General features: G+C 42.2%; 1 protein-coding gene across 7 annotated transcripts in view; it reads left to right on the forward strand.

Annotated features, from left to right (window-relative positions):
- Cdk19 (cyclin dependent kinase 19) overlaps positions 1-20,502 on the forward strand; it is a 126,960-nt gene that overhangs the window by 84,017 nt on the left and 22,441 nt on the right. For 6 of the 7 annotated variants that reach the window (XM_021204557.1, XM_021204559.1, XM_029542268.1 and 3 more), the window contains one exon: positions 16,172-16,229. The exons of the other annotated variant lie outside the window; for it this stretch is intronic. In XM_021204557.1, the coding sequence (XP_021060216.1) occupies positions 16,172-16,229 (58 nt within the window). The remainder of the gene's footprint in view (positions 1-16,171; positions 16,230-20,502) is intronic. 7 annotated transcript variants of the gene reach the window in all.

A 20,502-nucleotide genomic window follows, 5' to 3' on the forward strand; every position in this document is an offset into this window, starting at 1 on the left:
TCCCTCCCTCCCTCCCTCCCTCCCTCCCCATTTTCACCTTACAAAGTGCAGTAATGCACACCAGTTACTCAGACAGTAAGATAATTTACAGCCAGCCTGAGCTACCTAGCAAGGCCCTGTTTCAATTAAAAAAAAAAAAAAAAACAAAAAAAACCTAGATTATCTTTAAACATTTGGTCTCTATTATTTCTTGAAATCAATACATGGCTGTAAACTGTCAGTGTGATTTTTAACAGTAGTGTATAATTTTAATACCCAGTCAATATGTAAAGCTGGTGGACTTCACTTCAACTTGTTCCATATATAAAAGCACTAATAATGAAAGTTGAGTTCTAATTTTTCATCCCCTCAGGCTTAAATAATGACATTGCCTCTGGTAAAACATACTTTTTTTTGTTGTTTTTGTTTTTGTTTTTCGAGACAGGGCTTCTCTGTATAGCCCTGGCTGTCCTGGAACTCACTCTGCAGACCAGGCTGGCCTCGAACTCAGAAATCCGCCTGCCTCTGCCTCCCAAGTGCTAGGATTAAAGGCGTGTGCCACAACCGCCCGGCCAAAACATACTTATTAGACAGATTAGCCACAATGCAAATGTCTGGCCTTATATTTTAAATTGGCATATGTATAATAAACATTTACTAGTAATCAACTTATATGCTAAGTACTCACTTGATTTGCAGGTTAGATTGTTATTTTTTATTTATTATAAACATAAGAGTATAGGACAGTGGTAATCCTTGTACCTTTATTGTTGCAGGCATTATCTTTCCCCACATAATTTGATAATACTTTATTTCATTAGGTTTTTGTGATTTTTAGATCCAGAATGATAGGGGTTAGTGTAGGTAGATTGTAGCTCTGTTAGCTGAGGAGGGTTATGCTGCAGAAATAGTGAGTGCGTGAAGAGAATGCAGTGACTATCCCTTGTTAGTTAGTCAGACCTGGAATCTGCCCAGGCCACCTCCTGTTGTGGCATTGGAGTTGAATGGTAGTGACCACAAGTCAGTCAATCACCAGCAAGATTTTGCTGACATGACCCTGATATAGCTGTCCCTTGTGAGGCTAGGCCAGTGCCTGGCAAACACAGAAGTGGATTCGCAGTTTATCTATTGGATGGAACACAGGGCCCCCAGTGGAGGAGCTAGGGAAAGTACCCAAGGAGCTGAAGGGGTCTGCAACCCTTTAGGAGGAACAGCAATATGAACTAACCAGTCCCCCCAGAGCTGTGTCTCTAGTTGAATATATAGCAGAAGATGGCATACTCAGCCATCATTGGGAAGAAAGGCCCTTGGTCTTGCAAACTTTATTTGCCCCAATACAGGGGCATGCCAGGGCCAGGAAGTGGGAGTGGGTGGGTTGGGGAGCAGGGCAGGGGAAGGGTATAGGGGACTTTCGGGATAGCATTTGAATTGTAAATGAAGAAAATATCTAATAAAAAAAAGGAGATTCAAATTTAAAAAAGACACTTAGATAAAAAAAAAAAAGAGGATTATGAAGATCTATATTTACCATGAGTTAATTACCACATTTTAAATGCTTCAGAGGCACTGGAGGTTGTTCCTGAGTGACGGACCACATGGTCAACATTTAGATCTCTGTTTTCAAGGTTCCAGTCACATCTGAATCATTAGTGAGAATCTTTTATTCAGGGTTGGTTTGAGTGTTTTCATCTTGTTTTACAGAGTTACTGTTTTGTTCTCAGTAGACTAGTTTTCTGACAGTATATGGATGCTAGCCGGTATAACTAGGACTCCGATTTTCTTGTTTATTTGCTGTCTGTCTGCAGTGCCCTCTCTCTTGGTTACAGCGCCAGCCTCCTCTTAGCATCCAGACTTTCGCCCTTTTTTTGTAGTTTACATGTAGAACACAGCATGTCAAATTTATATTCTCTCTTCTCCTCGCCTGTTTTTACCCCCTGTAACCTCTTCCTTGTTCAGGCCTTTATTCCATCTGTCTTTTATCATGTTACTGCTTCTAAATGTGTCTACTACATTAACTCCTTTAACAGTCTTTCTCCTTCCAGTCCGTGTAGACCTGATGACCATTTATTAGCCTTTCAGGAACTTTGGCATAAGTAGTTTTCAGGATCTTACTGAATAGAGCTCTGCTGACTTCAGACACTCCCCTGACCCATCCCTTTCTGCTTGCCTTCTACTATTGGTTATTCCTACATTGTCCTGAGATTTCTTGCCTTGATGGCTTGCATTTGCTTGTCTTATTCTTGGCCCTGTCTCTCCATACTCAGATGTGCTTGTCTTTCGAGGCTCTGCAGCAGGATTTAAAGCTTAGCTCTGGAGCCGCCTCAGCAGTTAACCACTGGCCACTCTTGCCAAGGGCCTGGGTTTCATTCCCAGCACCCTGTCGATCACTCCAGCTCCAGGGGAGCCAATGCTGTCTTCTGGCCTCCATGGGCACCAAGCATGCATGGGGTGCACAGACAAACGTGCAGGAAAATGTATGAATAAATATAATAAAATTAAATGAACATGAATAAATATAATAAACTGAAATCAATTTTTAAAAATTAAAGCTTTTTTTAATATTCCAACTCAATTTTGAGATGAAATTTTGTTATACATTCTTGTTATATTTCATGTTCTTTTGTGGTATTTGTTTATATCATATAGATGCCTTAGATCAGTGTTATGAACCTATGGGTTGCAACCCCTTTGGGGGTTGAATAGCCTTTCACAGGAGTCGCATAAGGCCATCAGCAAACATACTTACATTATAATTCACGACAGTAGCAAGATTACAGTTATGAAGTAGCTACAAAAATGATTTTATGATTGGGGTCAGCACAACCTGAGGAACTGTATGTATTAAAGGGTTGCAGCGTTAGGAAGGTAGAGAAGCGCTGTCTTAGCTCGTCTCCCAGACTGACTTTCTTGAGAAGACGGGGGTTTGATCCTTCTTATATACAGTACATACTGTAGAGATAGCAGCGTTTAAAACACCGTCCTCCATGAACTCTGAGAGAGAGAGAGACCTTCTTATATACAGTACATACTGTAGAAATAGCAGCATTTAAAACACCGTCCTCCATGAACTCTGTGAGAGAGAGAGAGAGAGAGAGAGAGAGAGAGAGAGAGAGAGAGAGAGAGAGAGGAGAGAGAGAAAGGTGCAGACTCAGGGTTGCTATTCAAGCCAAGAAGATCTGTGTGTGTGGTGCTGGGGTGGGGGTGGGGGTGGGTGGGGGGAGGAGGCTTCTTCAGGGAAGAAGGACTTGACCTGGACTTTGACACAAAATTTAAAAACTTAGGGAGGGAAGGAATGCTGGTTATAAAAATTGAAACGAGAGATTGTAAGGTGAGAAGGCACTTATATTATCTCAGAAAGGACATGGATTCTTCTGCCTGGCTCAAATAGGAGTAAATGGTGTAGTGTAAAGAAAAACAAAAATACTTGGGTTGCAGCTGGGTCTGGAGTTTATTTAGAGGGTTGGTTTGTTTTAAGGTCCTGAAACTTTGTGATCAAAAGAATGGATTCTTCCCTGATTACAAAATGCTTTTTTGTCCATAGGGTGAGTATAGGGTTTAAATATATTATGAAAGAAGTTCTGACCTAACACAGTGCTTGTTTGTATTTTGTCCACATGATTACTGTAGCTTTTCACCATTTGCAGTGTAAGTAATTCTAATGAAATTGGATGCGGTTTTCCCAGGAATTTCTACTGGCTAGGAGCCCGGTATCTGGACCACACTGTCCTGCTGTTGCCCAAGTGTTTTCAGGAGTGGAATGTTTAACCCCTACATTTACATTGTCATCAGTGGAGAAATGTAAAGTATATAGCATAAGAGTATGTTTTAAGCATTTGAAATGTAAATAAAGAAAATATCTAATAAAAAAAGAGTGCGTTTTAAAAGGAGATGGAGATATTTGAAATTGATTGTAGTGGGCTGAAGACCAGCGCTGTTGTGTGAGATTCTGGAGAGCTTTTAACTGCTTCGTTTCCCTTTGCTTTAGCCCATTTGTGAGTCCCAACTGTGTCTTTGTACTTACTGTCTCTAGCTGATGAATTCATAGGAGAAACATGGAAAATCATGCAAGTACACTATTAGAAAAACTATAAACTTGCAGCTTGATAATATAATGAAAGGAAATTGAGAGTAGCTAAAAATTAAGGTTCTAGAGTTCATATACAGAATCATTAATCCTCAAAATGATTTTTTAAACTGTGATTTTTTTCATGTCTGGAACAATATTTCGGGTATATGATTTAGATCCTAGAATGTTATACAAAAGCAGAGAATTTTAAAGCCACTAAAAAGATTATTTGAGTTGAGGAATTGGCTTTAAGAGGAAAGGAGAAAGAGCTAAATGTTTTTCTCTTGGCTGAGAGACAGTGAAGGAGAGGTATAAGTCTATAAATACTTGAACGTGTAAACAGTTAGAGAGTGAGCTGTAGTTTAGGTTTACGGCAGGCAGGCAGGCCGCAGCGCAGAGGAAGATGACGACGTGCAGGGTGACTCATGGTCACAGGATTGCTGCTCTGGCTGTGGAGGGACGCCAGGATGGCGTTGGCAGCCTTTTTGCAGTGGTGAGCTTCCTAGAGCAGAGTTGACACCTCACGGCCCTGCTGCTGCCTCACTGTGTGTGCTCGTAAGCACGTGAGAAGAGTGTCTGCAGACAGAGCCATGATGGCCGGTGGCGGTTACCGAGTAGGTCCACTGTCCTCAGCTTCAGCGCATTGCTCCCGGGTCTGCGACCCGTGTGGCCTACAGTTGGACTGTCTTTCCTCTCTCATATTCCTGAGTCCGGCACCTGCTCAGCTCTGGGCTTTACTGAGTGAAGACGGAGCGAATGCTCCAGCCTGGCCCGGCTCTTCTCTTTCAGACAGTATTTGTGGGAGTTCTGTCCTACAAGTTCAACTTGCTATGAGTAGTTGTTTTTTGTCTTTTGTTTTTATATTAGTGAGCTGAATTTATATTTGTTTAAGGTTCAGAGGGGCTCGAGAGACGACTCAGGTTGAGTGTGTTTGCTTCATTTGTAGAGGACCAGGTTAAGTTCCTAGCACCCAAAGGGCCGCTCCCAACCATTTTTAATTCAAGTTCCAGATCTACACCTTTTCTGGCGCCTCGGGCTCCACACATACATGTGGTGCACACACATGCATGTAGCAAAACGTGCATACAGATAAAACGTAAGTTAATCTTTTTAAATAAAAAGTAGAGGATAGCAGTTTCTAAGCCAGCCATTAGGCTTCCCTTCCCTTCCCTGTATGTGGAGGTCCTGGAGTTGATGCAGTCGGCTCCCTACCTTAATACTGAACTTCTGAAATCCTCCCGGCAGCCCTTCTGGAGGTGCCTCTGGACAGTCCTTATAACTCACCAGTGCTCCAGCGGTGCCTTCCTCCTCAGCACTCCTTCAGCCTGACCCTCTCTGTCTCTGCTGACGCAGGGATCAGACGTGAGCATGCGAATCATCCTTCCTGCTCTCGGAAGATTGGAAAACCAGTCCATGCTTCCTGGAGATCACATTCGAATACTACAAATATTTCGCCAAGTTTTAATATTTAAACTTTGGAAATTTAAAAAAGTTAACATCAAAATTAGTAAGTGCTTTGAACAGCTTAGTTTTCATTCTTCCCTCTTAAATGAGATATTACTGAGAGGCTCCAGAGGCAAGAATGCTATGCTAGTCAGATGACTTTATATTGTCATTTGATTTATTAATTCTACTTAAAGAGAGTTACCTCAGAAGATAGTACTTAGTTGAATGGACTTGACTGTTCTTCGATGTTTTAAATGTCATTTTGCAGGGCAGGGCTGTGAGGCAGTAGGGCAGGCTCTGAGCTGACAATGTGAAGAAAGCTAGGGCAGCGGCAGGCGGTGCAGCGGCAGGCGTGCAGCGCAGGCAGCCACGTCTCTCTGGTCTTGACTGCATGCCGTGTAGCTAGCTGCTTGAGTTCCTGCACTGACTTCCCTAAGATGATGAGTAGACTGGCCTGATTAGAAAGCCAGGCAAACCTTTTCTCTCCCTGTTGCTTTAGTCAGGTTTTTTGTCACAACAACAGAAACAAAACCAGAGCACATACTGATAAATAGAAAACAAGAATGGCAGAGGTCTGTCTGCAGAGGAAGTTCCCATAATCCCGTGAAGGATTAAGCTTGATAGTGTGATTGGGCCTCAGGGCCTTGATTGGGCCTTGAGGTAGAGGGGAGCGAGCGCTAGACAGAGCAGTGTAGGATAGGGAGAACTAAACATGGTTAGGCCTTCAAGGGAAGGAGGGGCTTCCTGGAGAGGACCTTGGTTAGGAGTGAGAATGAGAAGAGTGTGTGGGGTGACTCGGGAGAAGGGTGGAGGCAGCACTGGCCAGCGAGCCAGCCAGCCATGAGCAGGGAGGGGACACTGGTGCTGGTGACAGCTTGACACAAGGTAGAATCATCTGAGAAGTGGGAGCCTCAAAAGAGAAAACACCTCCAAAAGATAGGGCTGAAGGCAAGCCAAGCCTTTCCTGCATTTTCTTAGTTATCAATTGATATGGAAGGGCCCACTGGTGTAGTGCCACCCCTGGGCAGGTGACCCTGGGTGCTATAAGTGTGCAGGCTGAGCAGGCTGAGCAGGCTGAAGGGAGCAAGCCGGTAAGCCACACTCTTCCATGGCCTCTGCTCCAGTTCCTACTTCCAGCTTCCTGCTTGGAGTTCCTGCACAGACTTCCCTCAGTGACTTGAGTGTGATCTGAGCTAGAGTTAGAAGATGAAATAAACCCTTTCCACTCTAAGTTGTTTGTAGCCATGGTGCTTTATCTATGTAATAGGAACCCTAAGAAAGATGGGAGTGTGGGTGGGGATGGGGAGGAGTTAATCTAGGCGGTATACATGTGCACATTTGCACACACACAAAGACACAGAAAAACAAAAATAACTACAAAAAGAAAAGGCAGACAAAACCAAAGGCCACAGATAGGAGCAGGAGCCTTAAGGCTTTGAAGGACGCTGGTTATATTAAGACTGAACCAGCCATCAATCTTGATGGCAAAATTTATATAAAATGCTATGTCCACTTTAATTACAAGTTGATAGGATAAGTTGTGACAAATACCCAGGTGGTCACCAGTACTGGCACTGTTCAGATCTCCTAGTGAGCACTCAGGGGTCTCTCACGGAAGACTGACACTTTGCTTTCTCCAGGTCACGGGTGACGGTTCTATTGTCCTCTGCGTGTACATTGAGTAGAAGACTTGTAGAGGCAAGGAACTGAGTCAGTGTGCCTAGAGATTGCCAGAGCTGGCCTGGGGAGAGTCTGCGGTCGGTGTGCATTCTCAGGTGGGCCTGAGTGTTCGCTTAGACGAGAGAGCTCAGTTTGCCCGTTGTTCTCTGATAAGATTCCTTTCTTTTAAAATGAGAATGAGCAAGACACACAGATAAAAATTAAACTAAATAGAAAAGGAAAAGAGGAAGAAGTAAGACCTTAGATGGGGCTATGGACTGTGAGGCTGTGGCTAACCCTGGAACAGGGACATTGTTTTTCTAAGTTAATTTTATTAGAATGAGTGTCATAGATGTAAATAGAAAACTTTCTTGTTGTTGCTTCTGCAGGGTGTATTTCTTAATGCTGAATCTGAATGCCGGCGCAGTGTCATTGCTGCTGCTGCTACCAGTGTGCAGTATAGTTTCATTTTTCTCTTCCGGACTTTGAAGTGTATTAGGTAAAGAGCCTTCCAGATACATGCGCTTCTTTTGCACTGAGCTTTTTTATATGTTGCTTTTCATTGGTTCTTGTTAGAGAAAAGAAAACCATATCTTGCTGTCCAGGCCTACAATCACTTCTAAATGGCAGACAAAGAAGTGCACTGTTAGATGCTGACAGTGCTGCCTTGGCAGGCGTTGTTTAATGTGAGTACCAGGTCGGATTAACATAACTGATATACTGCAGAGAAGACCAGCCTGGTTTTAATGTAAAATGAAACTAGTCATCTACTTAGAATTACAGGTTTCTAATTTACACATAGCTTACATCACCTATAGATACGAAACTTAAATGGGAAGACTTTCTTGCTTACGGATACATTAGAAATACATTTTCAATAATGGCTAGGTGCTCCAGATAAGGAAGCCTTTTACCCTACAATGTGCCTAATATATACTAGACACTGTTCTGAGCACTTGGGAATGTAAGAATCAATAAAACATAACCTTTCCCTCATTGGATCCACTGTGGGGAAATTTATACACATGTAGTCATAAAAATGCTTTAAAAGAAACTAGAGGGTAGGGTTGTGTTCACAGAGAGCTCTCGCCTAGCCATGAGCAACAAGGCTCTGTCCTAATACTCAGGTTCTCTCCCTTTCCTTCTCCCTCTCCCTCGTACCCAGACACACCCAGACACACACCCACACACACCCAGACACACACCCAGACACACACCCACACATACACACACACCCAGAACACACACCCAGACACACCCACACACACACTCAGACACACACACACCCAGACACACCCAGACACACACCCACACATACACACACCCAGAACACACACCCGGACACACCCAGATACACACACCCAGATACACATCCAGACACATACACACCCACACACACCCAGACACACACACCCAGACACACACATACCCAGACACACACCCAGACACAGACACACCCATACACCCACGCACACGCCATTCAAGAACTAGCTCAGCATACAATACTGAGAACATGGAAGTGGAGCCTTAGCAGCTGGGGTGAAGGCCTTGGGACACTGCACATAAGCTGGTATGGTGAAAGCAGTGGATCTGGGAGCATTGCGGGCAGAAGAAATGGCACCAATAAAGATGTAGACTAAGAAACTGCCAACAGGTTGGTATCACTGGAAAAGAGAAAAGGCAAAAAGCAAGGAAAACCAGTTATGGTGGATCCTAATTATTGTCTTTAAACTAGGGGTTTTCCTAGGATGGTCAAGTTTTTAAATGAGATGGCTCAGGGTTATGGAGCTGGTATGGACTCATGGGCAGCAGCTCTATCAAGTAGCTGGTGGAAAACATGAAGCTCTGAGCAAGCTGATGAGTATAAAGAGGAAGAAAGGCCATAGAATACTTAGTTCTTAAGAAGCAGAGGAGCAATGACTAGATTCAAGGACAGGACCAAGGTCAGACTTCTGCTTTTGTTGACCAAGGAATACTAGGAAAAGACAGTTTTGTTAGGGAGAAGGAAAAGTTGATCTTGGATGGATGGAGTTTATGGTACTTGTGAATATGATCTATTTCTAAGATACATGGGAGATTAGAGTCCTAGTAGTCTTGATTTGGGGATCATTAGTGTACATGTGATTTTTGGAACCCCAGAATAAAATCCAAAATTTAAAACATATTCAGAAATAATCTCAGTATATTTTAGGGTGTTCATTCATTTCCTGATACTTCTATTAAAATGGGGATGTTATCCATCAAAGGACACTTTTACCCAACTAGGTAGATTGTGAGTTTTCACCTTTGGGAACGTAGTTGTTCATATTTTGTTCCTTAACCAACTAGTGTATGGCAAACTAATGTATGGAAGAGCTCTGTTCTCTAATGTCTAGAAACTTGAAGTCACATTCTTGCATTTTGCACCTCTGCCTTTTCCATCTCTCTTCTCCACTCCTTTCCCTTTGGTTTTTGTTTGTTGGCTTGTTTGTTTGTTTTGCTTTGTTTTTAGGTAGCCTCAGCTATCTGGGAATTCATAGAGTTATATTTGCCTCTGCCTCGGCTTCCCAAGTGCTGATATTAAGGGAGTATTCCACTATGTCCAGCAATCTCTGCCTATTTGTCTGTCTGTCTATCTATCTATCTATCTATCTATCTATCTATCTATCTATCTATCTATCTATCTAGAGATTGGCTCTCCTTTCCTAGACTAGCCTTGAATTTGCTAACCAGGAAAGACTTTGAACCCTGCATCTACTTCCATATTTTTAAATGCTCAACTACCCAATTAATGAAGTTTTTTTAAGGTATAGATAATTATGGTAGAGTAATGTCTGCAAATGACTACTGTGTTTGTTCAAGAAAAGAAAGCATAGCGCTTCCTGTTGGGTAGTTATTTGTTCTGTAGCACAGAATTTTATTTGTTCAGGGGAACAATGAACAGTGTGCAAAATAAATATCCTGGGATTTAACTTTGTATCAAATGTGAGGGGAATTGTACCACACTGTATTTAAATGAAAGCATAGTTGTAGCCATTAATACCAGGCCAGCATTGTCCATTGTTACAGCAACTAACCCAACTTAACTCTGATTCCCTGTCCCTACCATTCAAGGCTGGGTCACTTGTGTGTCTACTGTTGGTCGTTGGTGCTATTGAGAGTCATACTGAGATTCCCAGACATGTTGAAGCAGGGAGTGCAAAGCAAACGGAGTAGAATGGCTGTGGGTTGCTGTGGTTGTTCTATTTATGATACACCAATTAGCTGAAGGAAATTTAACCCTGTGAAATAATTGATCCTATAAACGGAAAAGCAGATCAGGAGTACATGTAAAGTATCCCATGTAGGATTAAGAATTACTAAATTCTGTAGAAATATGAATATTGAAGGTCTAGCCCTGTATAATCATGCTACTGTTGCATATTTTCATGACTTGCCTTTAGAATAGAATTTAACTAAAACCCTGTAGCTTTGATTTTTTTGTCTGTTTTATTTTATTGCTGATAACTTGAGACATCCAGCTTCTGCCATTTCTGCCGTTTCTATGGCAACTAAAGTGTGCAAGCCCAGCAGTGTTGCTTTCTTTCACAGCTGGCATTTTGTGTTCACAGTAAGAAGAGTTTTGGTGAAGCGTGCGGGCCTGTGCTAATCGGGATGTAACTGGGTCAGAACAATTTTGGTTTGCTTTTTTTTGTCTGATAAGGTTTGTGGTGGTTGTGTTAGGCTTGGGTGTTGAACACCTCAATTCCTTTTTATTATTAATTTATTAATAGTACGTAAATAAAAATATGTTAATTATTAAAGTTAGTCTGTTGAAAATTTAAAACTCATAGACACAATCCAGTATGAAATCTTGAGAATTGGATAGAGTTGTTCTAAGCCTGGTTTCGTAGCCCTCTATACCCTGATTATTTCTATCTTTAAAAAGTATGAAAAAATACTCTGAAGAGTTAACCATATTTTACTGGTGGATGGCCATATTTGCTTGTTCTGAGGGGAAGTGGGCATTCCCACCTGAGGATGACCAGTGATTGGGTCATTGTAGTTACTGCCGCCTGCAGGCCACCTGCCAGTGCTGCTCACACTCTGCCTTCCTTTCTTGGCTGGTACAAGAGTTGGTAGGCCGCGCCTGCTCCAGGCCAGCTACTGCCCCTGCTTTATGTCAGCCAGCACATGGAGCCCTTCAGACCGTTCGTGGGCTTTGAGTATGCGGTCACAAGGTCACCCTGGAGCCTCCTGCTCTTCCCTGCAGGCTCATTTCATGGTGGTGCCAGCACTGTTTTTCAACATAACCTGACCACTAGAACTCCTAATGTGCTAAGTGGCCTATTTCCTGTCCTTGCATTTTATTTGTTCTATGAAGTATTTGTTGTTCCCAGGTCACAGACTTTGTTGTACTTATATCTTAGAATTTTAAAATGCTTTAAAAATCTCAAACCTTAGGAATTACAAGTATTATAGGAAATAGTATGCAAAATGGCTTGTACGATAGGATGATCTTACAATGTAAAGACCGTGACCTGTCAGAGGGAATCATCCTTACTTACGAGGCTTCCTTTGATTTGCCTTTGTCTTTACACTTACTTTGTTTATTTAGGACATCTGGCTTCTGTAATTGAAGAAAAAAATGTTTTTACTGGGCCACCAGTGACCTACTCATTCATTTTGGTCATAGTCTCAGATTTCTTGTTTACACCTGACAGGCACATAGAGGGGCTCCATGCGCTGTAGATGGATGCATTTATCTTTTATCCTCTAACCTTTCTCCAGCTTCCTGCTTCTCCCCTCTCAAACTCCCTGCTCACCTGCACCTCTGTGGCAGCCCTCAGCTACTCTGGAAATACAGACTCAAGAATGTGCCTAGTTTTTGTTACTCAAAGAGCTTGTGCTAAAAAGGTGGAACCACTTGAAACAGGAACTGAGGCCTTCCGTGGTTTCCTTTTTGAATGACCATCCTTCTATTCACCTTGCAACCCTGTGGTCCTCCAGATCCTGTAGCTCACCAGGACCGTACTTGCCTGGGATACTTAAGTTGCTCTTTTTCTCCCTAGATGCCCTTCCTTGAGATAGCCAGGTGTCACGCCCCCTCCTGCACTGCCTTCAGACCTTATACCAAATGCTGCCTCCTCAAAGGGGCTTTCTCTGTAGAGTTCTCGGTTATCCCATCATCTTAATATGCACATGCAAAAATATTTGCTATACTTATGTATGCTAGACCCATAAAAATACTATGACCTAAGAACCTTCCACTTACCAAGTGGACAGTGCTTGCTTTATTTTCTCCCTGCCCTAGGATCTTCCTCCTCCTACGACTTAGCAGATGGCCTAGATTTTGAAACACTTATTCTCTTCAGTCTAAAAATAGGTTTAGCTTACTGTGCGTAAGCTTAAATACTACATTTATCGCTGCTTGGGTTTAAGCTATATGAAATGGTGTCCTGTTACAAATATCATTTGTAACTTTCTTTTTTCATGCAGTATAATACTTCCAAGATTAACAATGCATTAATTGATATGTCAGTAATTTTCTTAAACTGAAGAACTGCATTACAAACATTCTCTGGTATGATGTAAAAGTGAAATTATGGATTCAAAGTGATTCACTTACTCACTTTTGCAAGATTATACCAAATTATTTTCCAAACACCTTGTGCCAGTGTATTCCCAGTAGACTGGACAGAGTTAGCAGGGCTGTGCTTCTGTTGCTCAGGTGTGTCTGGAACAAACCCACGAGGATGAAGCCACCTCAGTGCTCCTGCTGACTTAGGTCAGTCGGACAGCTTTCCGTTTGGTTTTTATTAAAATAGATTTTTTGCTATAGTTTCATGTCAGAATTTTTTTCTATTTTTCTATTCAGTTGACTTTTTATTTTGACTTCTAGAAGGTATCTTATAAATAGTTACCCTGTTTGTGCTGAGGAAAAGAAAAGAAAAGAAGCCAGGCGGTGGTGGCGCACGCCTTTAATCCCAGCACTTGGGAGGCAGAGGCAGGCGGATTTCTTAGTTCGAGGCCAACCTGGTCTACAGAGTGAGTTCCAGGACAACCAGGGCTATACAGAGAAACCCTGTCTCGAAAAACCAAAAGAAAGGAAGGAAGGAAAAGAAAAGAAAAGAAGGAAGGAAGGAAAGGTAGGAAAGGTTATTTTAGTATTTTTTATTCAAACTTTTGGCCTTTGCTTATATTTTATTACTCTTGAAATTGAAGTGTGTGTGTGTGTGTGTGTGTCTGTGTGTGAGAGAGAGTGATGAGGTAAGGACTCATTCTTATCCACCTTTGGGTGGCCTGTCCCTTCATCATTTTTAATAGTTTCTTCACTGACTTCATATTTTGGTCCTGGGTGTTTCTCATTTTTGTATAGTTTCTCCCTTTGCCTGGAATGCTTTAGACATGGTTTTTAAGTTTCCAAATATGCGATATTTTGGCTTATGTTTTCATAATTGACCTTAAAAGTGTGTGTAGGTGTGTGTAGGTAGAGGTGTGTGTGCTTGGGCATACACACTCTCATGGTAAACTGGTATGTGTGCCCTCAGAGGCCAGAAGTGGGCATCAGACTCTCTGGAGCTGATTGGAAGTTGACTGACAAGGGTTCTGGGAACGGAACACCCCCAGAAGAGCGACAAGCACTTGGAACCACTGGGCCATGCTATGTTATATACTGTGAGTGTGTCTTTGTAGGATTCCATGAGCATGAAGCCAGTACGCTTGTCTATTAATATCCTAGCCATCTTTACTAAAGTTACCTTCCTAAATATTGTCCCGATGGCCACCAAAAAGAGTTATTATTCCCTCTACAGTTTAATACTCTATTCTAAACCTCTCTCCATCTTCTATACTTGATTTAAGCTCCTTAGAATTGAAGTTGTCACATATTTCCTTTTGATTCCTGAAAGTCTGGTTTGGTTTGGTTTTGGTTTGGTTTAGTTGGTTGTTTTGTTTTTATGTGAGTTCACTGTTGCTGTCTTCAGACACACTAGAAGAGGGCATCAGATCCCATTACAGATGGTTGTGAGCCACCATGTGGTTGCTGGAAATTGAACTCAGGACCTCTGGAAGAGCAGTCAGTGCTCTTAACTGCTGAGCCATCTCTCCAGCCCGAAAGTCTATTTTGTAATGGACCCAGTTATCAACCAGTTGGTAGTTAGCAACCTTGAACTGTGAAGGTTTCCCCGTGTTGTTGCCTACCCATTCTGCCCTGGACCTTTTCCTTGCTTTGATTGTCACACTCCTGGCAGCACCCTGCTCCCATTCTGTTGACTAGTGTGGCTTGACGTCTCGTGTTACCATCTTTTGCTCTGTTGCCCTTTCATAGTTTTCAAGCTCCATAAAAGGCACAGTCATTCCTGTCACATGAAGCCAGGGTCTCAGTGTTATCTTTGTCATGGTTTTTGGTTTTGTTTTCTCTCTGTCACAAAGCCCTGTAAACTTACTTCTCTAAACTAGAACCAGCCCCACCACTCCCTCCATGCTTCCTTATCTCTTCACAGCAGTTCTGGTCTCTGCTTCCTGTTCTCACTGGGTCAGACTGCTTCACTGGGCATTTAAGATTACTGGCCTAAACCACCTCCTCGAGTCAGACTTGTCCCTGTTTCCTGGGCACGCCTCTTCGCAGCCTTGCTCTTTCCCCCCTCCCACCCCCTGCCCCCTGCACCCCCGTTCTGTCTGTCTGTCCCCACCCTCACTTCAGTAGGCACAGCCCTTAATAAAGTACTAGTCACTTCACATGAAGTATTGTTTTCATGGGCAGGATCTTGGGGGAAGGGGGAGACAGCAAGAGAGATTGTCTCAAAAGACCCCTCAAAAGGAAACTCGCTGCCTGTCTGTCCATCTCATCTGTCTACTCTGAGTAAAATGAGTTATATATATTCCCCCCCAGGTTCTCAGAGGAGATGGGCTCACCCCCATCTGTTGCCTTAATCTGTCTCCACACACGCGACGTGAGAAGCTTGCAGCTCCTGCACCTTACGCTTTGTGGGGCACTCTGTTGGCCTTGGCTCTTACTGCCCTACATTTTTAAGTTGTATTTGGAGTTCCTTTCCTTGCTGCTGCTGCTGCTGCTGCTCCTCCTCCTCCTCCTCCTCCTTCCCTCAACCCTCCCCCTCCCCTCTCCCCTCTTCCTCCTCCTTTATTTATAATTCTGAAAGATTGGAAAGATTTAATATCAGCTATCTTAGGCGTATTTGGAGTTTCTTTTCTTTTCCTTTTTTCTTCCTTTCCAGGTGTGTGTGTGTGGGGGGGGGGGGTTGTTTTTTTTGTTTGTTTGTTTTTTGTTTTTTTTCGAGACAGGGTTTCTCTGTGTAGTCCTGGCTGTCCTGGAACTCACTCTGTAGACCAGGCCGGCCTCGAACTCAGAAACCCGCCGGCCTCTGCCTCCCGAGTGCTGGGATTAAAGGCGTGCGCCACCACGTCCGGCTGTGTTTTGTTTTTTGACACAGGGTTTCTCTGTATAGCCCTGGCTGTCCTGGAACTCACTCTGTATGTAGACCAGGCTGGCCTCGAACTCAGAGATTCTTCTGCCTCTGCCTTCCAAATGCTGGGAGTGTGCCACCACTGCCGGGCCTTATTTGGAGTTGGTTACTTTTGCTTTTATTGTAATTGATGTGAATTCTAATTGAGTCTATCCATATCAGTGATGTTTTTGTAATGCAGTCCAAAAATACTTAGCAAGGAATGCTCATTTGGTTAACTTAAGTGAGAGTAGTTATATTGTGGTTTAAAATTTTCCACATTAAAAATAAGTATATTTGAGTGGTGCAGGTTTTTTAAGTTATGGGACAAATATAAATGATAATTTCAATTACTTTGTAATTATTTATATGATACAACTTTGAAAATAAGTATGTTTACCTGGCAAAAAATGTTTATATGAATTTAGTGCTAACGTCAAGAATATCAAATGCTTTAACTGTAAAAAATACTTAATCTTTAATTAGTTTAGACTGAATGAAAATACATAAAAATTATATTTTCATATGAAAAAATTTCCATTTTGGAGCATGTCAAAAGGATAAAGTAGTAATTTGAATGCTCTATTTTTATTTCTAGAAACCAGCAAATATCCTAGTAATGGGAGAAGGTCCTGAAAGGGGGAGAGTCAAAATAGGTAGGTAACTATTCCTGAGAGAACCGATGAAGAAACCGAGTGACTTCTAATATGTTTTCCTTTTTAATGTCCTCATTAAGTTGCCGATTTTAAAATTACTTTCTCCATGTTTATAGAAAAGATGTTGGAAAATGTAGGTAGCCTATAAGCCACTCATTCTCCACAGTTCTTTCCTCAAAATAAGATCCTGTTATTGTAAACTGACATACCCCATGGACATTTGCTCACTTACAGTATGCGAGGTGCATTTTTATGTCGCCACCACTCTCCAGTATTACACCCAGCTTACACCGTTGTTTCTCTAGCTTGCCGATACCCTGTTCCCAGGTACATTGCCCTCACCCTGACTTAATGACAGCACCTCCTATCTGCAGTGTGCTTAGCCAGACACTAGCACACCTGTCGACATGAATGCTTGTAGCACCTCACACTCACACTCACCTGGGCTCCATCACCTCAGGTGGGAAGGGATTCAGGGAAACTTCATTGCTGTTGGAACAGGGATGCTGAGGTGATACGAATGGTGCTGTCTGTCACTGGGACAGAGTCCACCCCTTGTTGAGGCAGCCTGTCCGTCTGTCCTGCTGCTTGCTTCCCACTTCATCCTCTTTCCAGTTCCAGAAGCTGCTCTATCCTAATAACCCTGCTCTGAACCTCTGCCTGGAGGTGATGGAATCCCTCTTCATTGACAACTGTCGTGTCATTAAGTACTGGCAGTTAAGTGACTTTTCCCCTTCTTTGTTCTTTCCCATTATTTGTTCTATTTTTATTTTACCACTCACATGTTTTCTTATAGGCATTTATTGAAGACATACATTTGTTTGGCAAAGCTGAAAAGGGCTATTCCCTCCCAAGAGAAACAGTCATGCAGACATTGGCTATGCAGTGGGGTAATTCTTTATTATGGTACCTCAGCCACAGCTGCCTTCTGAAGGTAGAGGCCACAGTGAAGGAAACTGGACTAAAAGCTATGCCTTGCTCACTTTGGAGCCGCAACTAAGGCTCCTGTCCTGAGACTTTTCTCTACGGATAGCCTGGGGACAGTCACTGATTTCCTCCAAGAAAAGACTGACTGACGGGTGCCTGCTAGCTGCCCTCCGTAGCTTCTGAGAATGAACTGCTTTTCCTGAGTCCCTGCATCACCACTTGTCATGTAGCCCTTCTTAAGCTGCCCCTCTTCTCTGAAACGCTGACTGTCTTCCTTCAGTTTTAAGCTGAATCTTACCTCTGCGAACCAGTGCAAACACAGCTCTTGCCCCCAAGTGAAAAGTGCCAAACGAGTTACTGTGACCTCCCAGTGTGAATTCAGGTTGCCTAATAGCTTGTAGGAACAGCTATAACAGATTTTTGTAGTCACAGAACAAAAGAAAGTCTTCTATCAAGGCATTCCCAAGTGCATGGGCAGAAGTATCAGACAGACAGGTGCTTAGAGCAGGGCCTAGAGCAGAGCTGGGTGGTGGGAGTGTGATGAGGACAGGGCTCAGTACACTTGCTGGTGAAGTGCTGAGCTGTCAGGTGATGAAAGCGAGTGGTCTGTCAAGTTAGTACATTGAGAGGTGTTACCCAGTGGTTAAAAGGATAGGAGATCACTCAGAAATGAGGAATAATATTCTGAGCTCACTTGGTCCTGGCCCTCCAAAATTCCAGTTTCCTACAGACACAAAATTGTAATGAGTCGTCAGCCTTGTTGACCCTTTAGCACCTGTGTGACGTTTCTCGGAGAGCTTAAGTTCACAGCTCCCATTCTTGCACGCTGACAGATTTGGACATGGGAGAGGCCGGAGGTCGCCTTGTGTGCCTCCTGCTCAGGAGACTCATTTCTTGCCTCTCGCGAAGGTGAAGCTGAGGAGGCAGGAAACCGTCTACAGGAGGGGATTGTTAAAACCATTAGGAAGAAGCCCCATGTCACGTAACATTGCTAGCTACCAGGATCTAGGTCAGATTTTTTTTCCCTTTTTTTGTCCTCTGTATCTGACATGTATATTTACATGTGACAGATAATATAAACATATGTAAAGGTAAAATAATCAAGAACACAGTATGAACTAAAGAACTAAAGGTAGCAGATGAGAATAATAGACACTTTTTAAAAATATTTTTTTAACTTTTTTTTTTTAAGATTTATTTATTATATGTAAGTACACTGTAGCTGTCTTCAGACACTCCAGAAGAGGGAGTCAGATCTCATTACGGATAGTTGTGAGCCCATGTGGTTGCTGGAAGAGCAGCCTCTTAACCTCTGAGCCATCTCTCCAGCCCCCAATAATAGACACTTTTAACCAAACCCCCAACTCAAAAAGGTCCCCAGTGCCTATCTGTAATCATTTATATCCTATGAAATATTTCATTTGAAAGTGGAAAACCAGTAAGTTATTTTGTAATTTTACCCACCAATTTACTATTCAGGATCAGAATAGCAGTATTAGTAATTTTTAATGATATTTTCATTTATTCGTTGACAATTTTATATATTTATAAAATGTATTTTGATCATCTCTACCCCAGTTCCCACTCTATGCAGACATTCCTTTAATCTAGCTCCATCCCACCTTTGTGTCCCTTTAAGAAACATGAACAATCAGAGTTCATTGAGTGCTGCCTATATCTGTACAAAGGTGTAGTGCTGACCCTGGATACCCTTCCAGTGGCCATGCCCTCAGCCCCCACCCTCACTGGCAGCCCTCAGCTTCCAGTAGTTTCTGAGCTAGAGATGGGGTCTTGTAAGCAGGTTTAATCCAGGTACCCATTGCTATGAGTTCTTGAGCCCTATGGCCATGTCGTGTGCAAGAGGCTGCATTTTACAATGCTCTTCCTGTTCTCTGGCCACTGCATGTTTGCCACCCTCTTTTCTGCAATGTGCCCTGAATGTCAAGGAACAATGTTTTTTAACATCTTGGCTTGTTCTATGGAACACTCTGAAGATTCATTTAGTCAGGAAACATATTTACGGTATGGTCTCTTAGATGTAAGTTTCTTCTTTTGGGGAGAATAATTTTGTGTTTAAATATGAATCCTTTTTAAAATGTATGTTTTAAAAATTAGTCTTAGTAGATTTGTTCTAAACCTTGCAGAAAGATCTCCTCTGATGCTAGCATTGCAGTTTTGATACAGCACCATGAGTCTCTACAAGACTGGTAGTTTTGTGGACTTTGAGTCACCTCAGAGCCATTGGGTGTCAGTGCAGTTGGCTGCTGTACAGTGAGTAAGTCTGAGTAGGTAACATCATAGTAAGGCAAATGGTTGGGCCAGGTAATATTGTTCCCTTTTTCCTATTAGGAAGTAGTTTGGCTTTAGGTGCTAATTTAGATTTAAAATTGAGGCATCCCTAAAATGGAGTTCCATTTGGAAAATTTAAAATAGGTCTCTGTCAATATGAAGATTAGATTTTTAAAAAGTTACACCGAAAAATGGGAAGTTGTTTCTGTGAAAACATCTGAGTCCTTTAAAACATCAAGCGTTAAGTCAAGTGGATGGTTGGGTAAGCAGACACTCCGTGTGTGATTAATGAAAGGGGACAATGCTGGTGCCTTTCTTTGCAGTTTTACTAAAACCAAGACTAGCAGTTTATCACCTAGGAAAATGAACTATCTTAGACAGTTTTTAAACTATTTAAATAGGAAGGGTTTCTACAGTGTTATAAAAGGTGAGAGTTAGGGATGTTGTCAGAGTGTCTCAGTTCCGTCTTCAGTGCAGGGGCACGTGAGCTTGTGGTAGTGTCCTTGGAAACTGGTCCAAGGTTGAGGTGAAAAATACAGATTGAAACATTATCCTCTAAAGTTCTCTAACACAAGACAAGAGATACTTTGAAATACCTGACAGGGTCCTTCCTACCTAGGCTGAAGGGAGTCTAAAACACTGGATCCAGTTGACAATCACTTATTTTTAGCGTTTGTTATTTAGTTTTTCTCCAGGTGTTCACTGCTGGAAAACTCTGTTAACATTTAATTTATATGGAGATAAGTATGTTTCCCAAAAGGCATAAATCTTAGAACTTAAAAGAATTAATGGGAGTGTGTTCGGCTAAGAAAGCTAAAAGCTTTGATAAAAGAATTGTGACAATTAATGTTTTAGTTGCATTTTAAAAAATTTAATCACCCATCCAAAGGATCAAGGGCACTGTGGAAAATTGTATAAATAGATATAAATATTTGTTCACTAAAACGAGTTTCACAGACACTTGTCTAATTTAGTAGTAATGCCCTAGTTCTTTATAGTGAATAAATACTAATGACCAATTTAAAACAAACAAATAAACTTCTTTCTTTCTTTTTTT

Source organism: Mus pahari, chromosome 9 (genome assembly GCF_900095145.1).
Source record: "Mus pahari chromosome 9, PAHARI_EIJ_v1.1, whole genome shotgun sequence".
Lineage (NCBI taxonomy): Eukaryota > Metazoa > Chordata > Mammalia > Rodentia > Muridae > Mus > Mus pahari.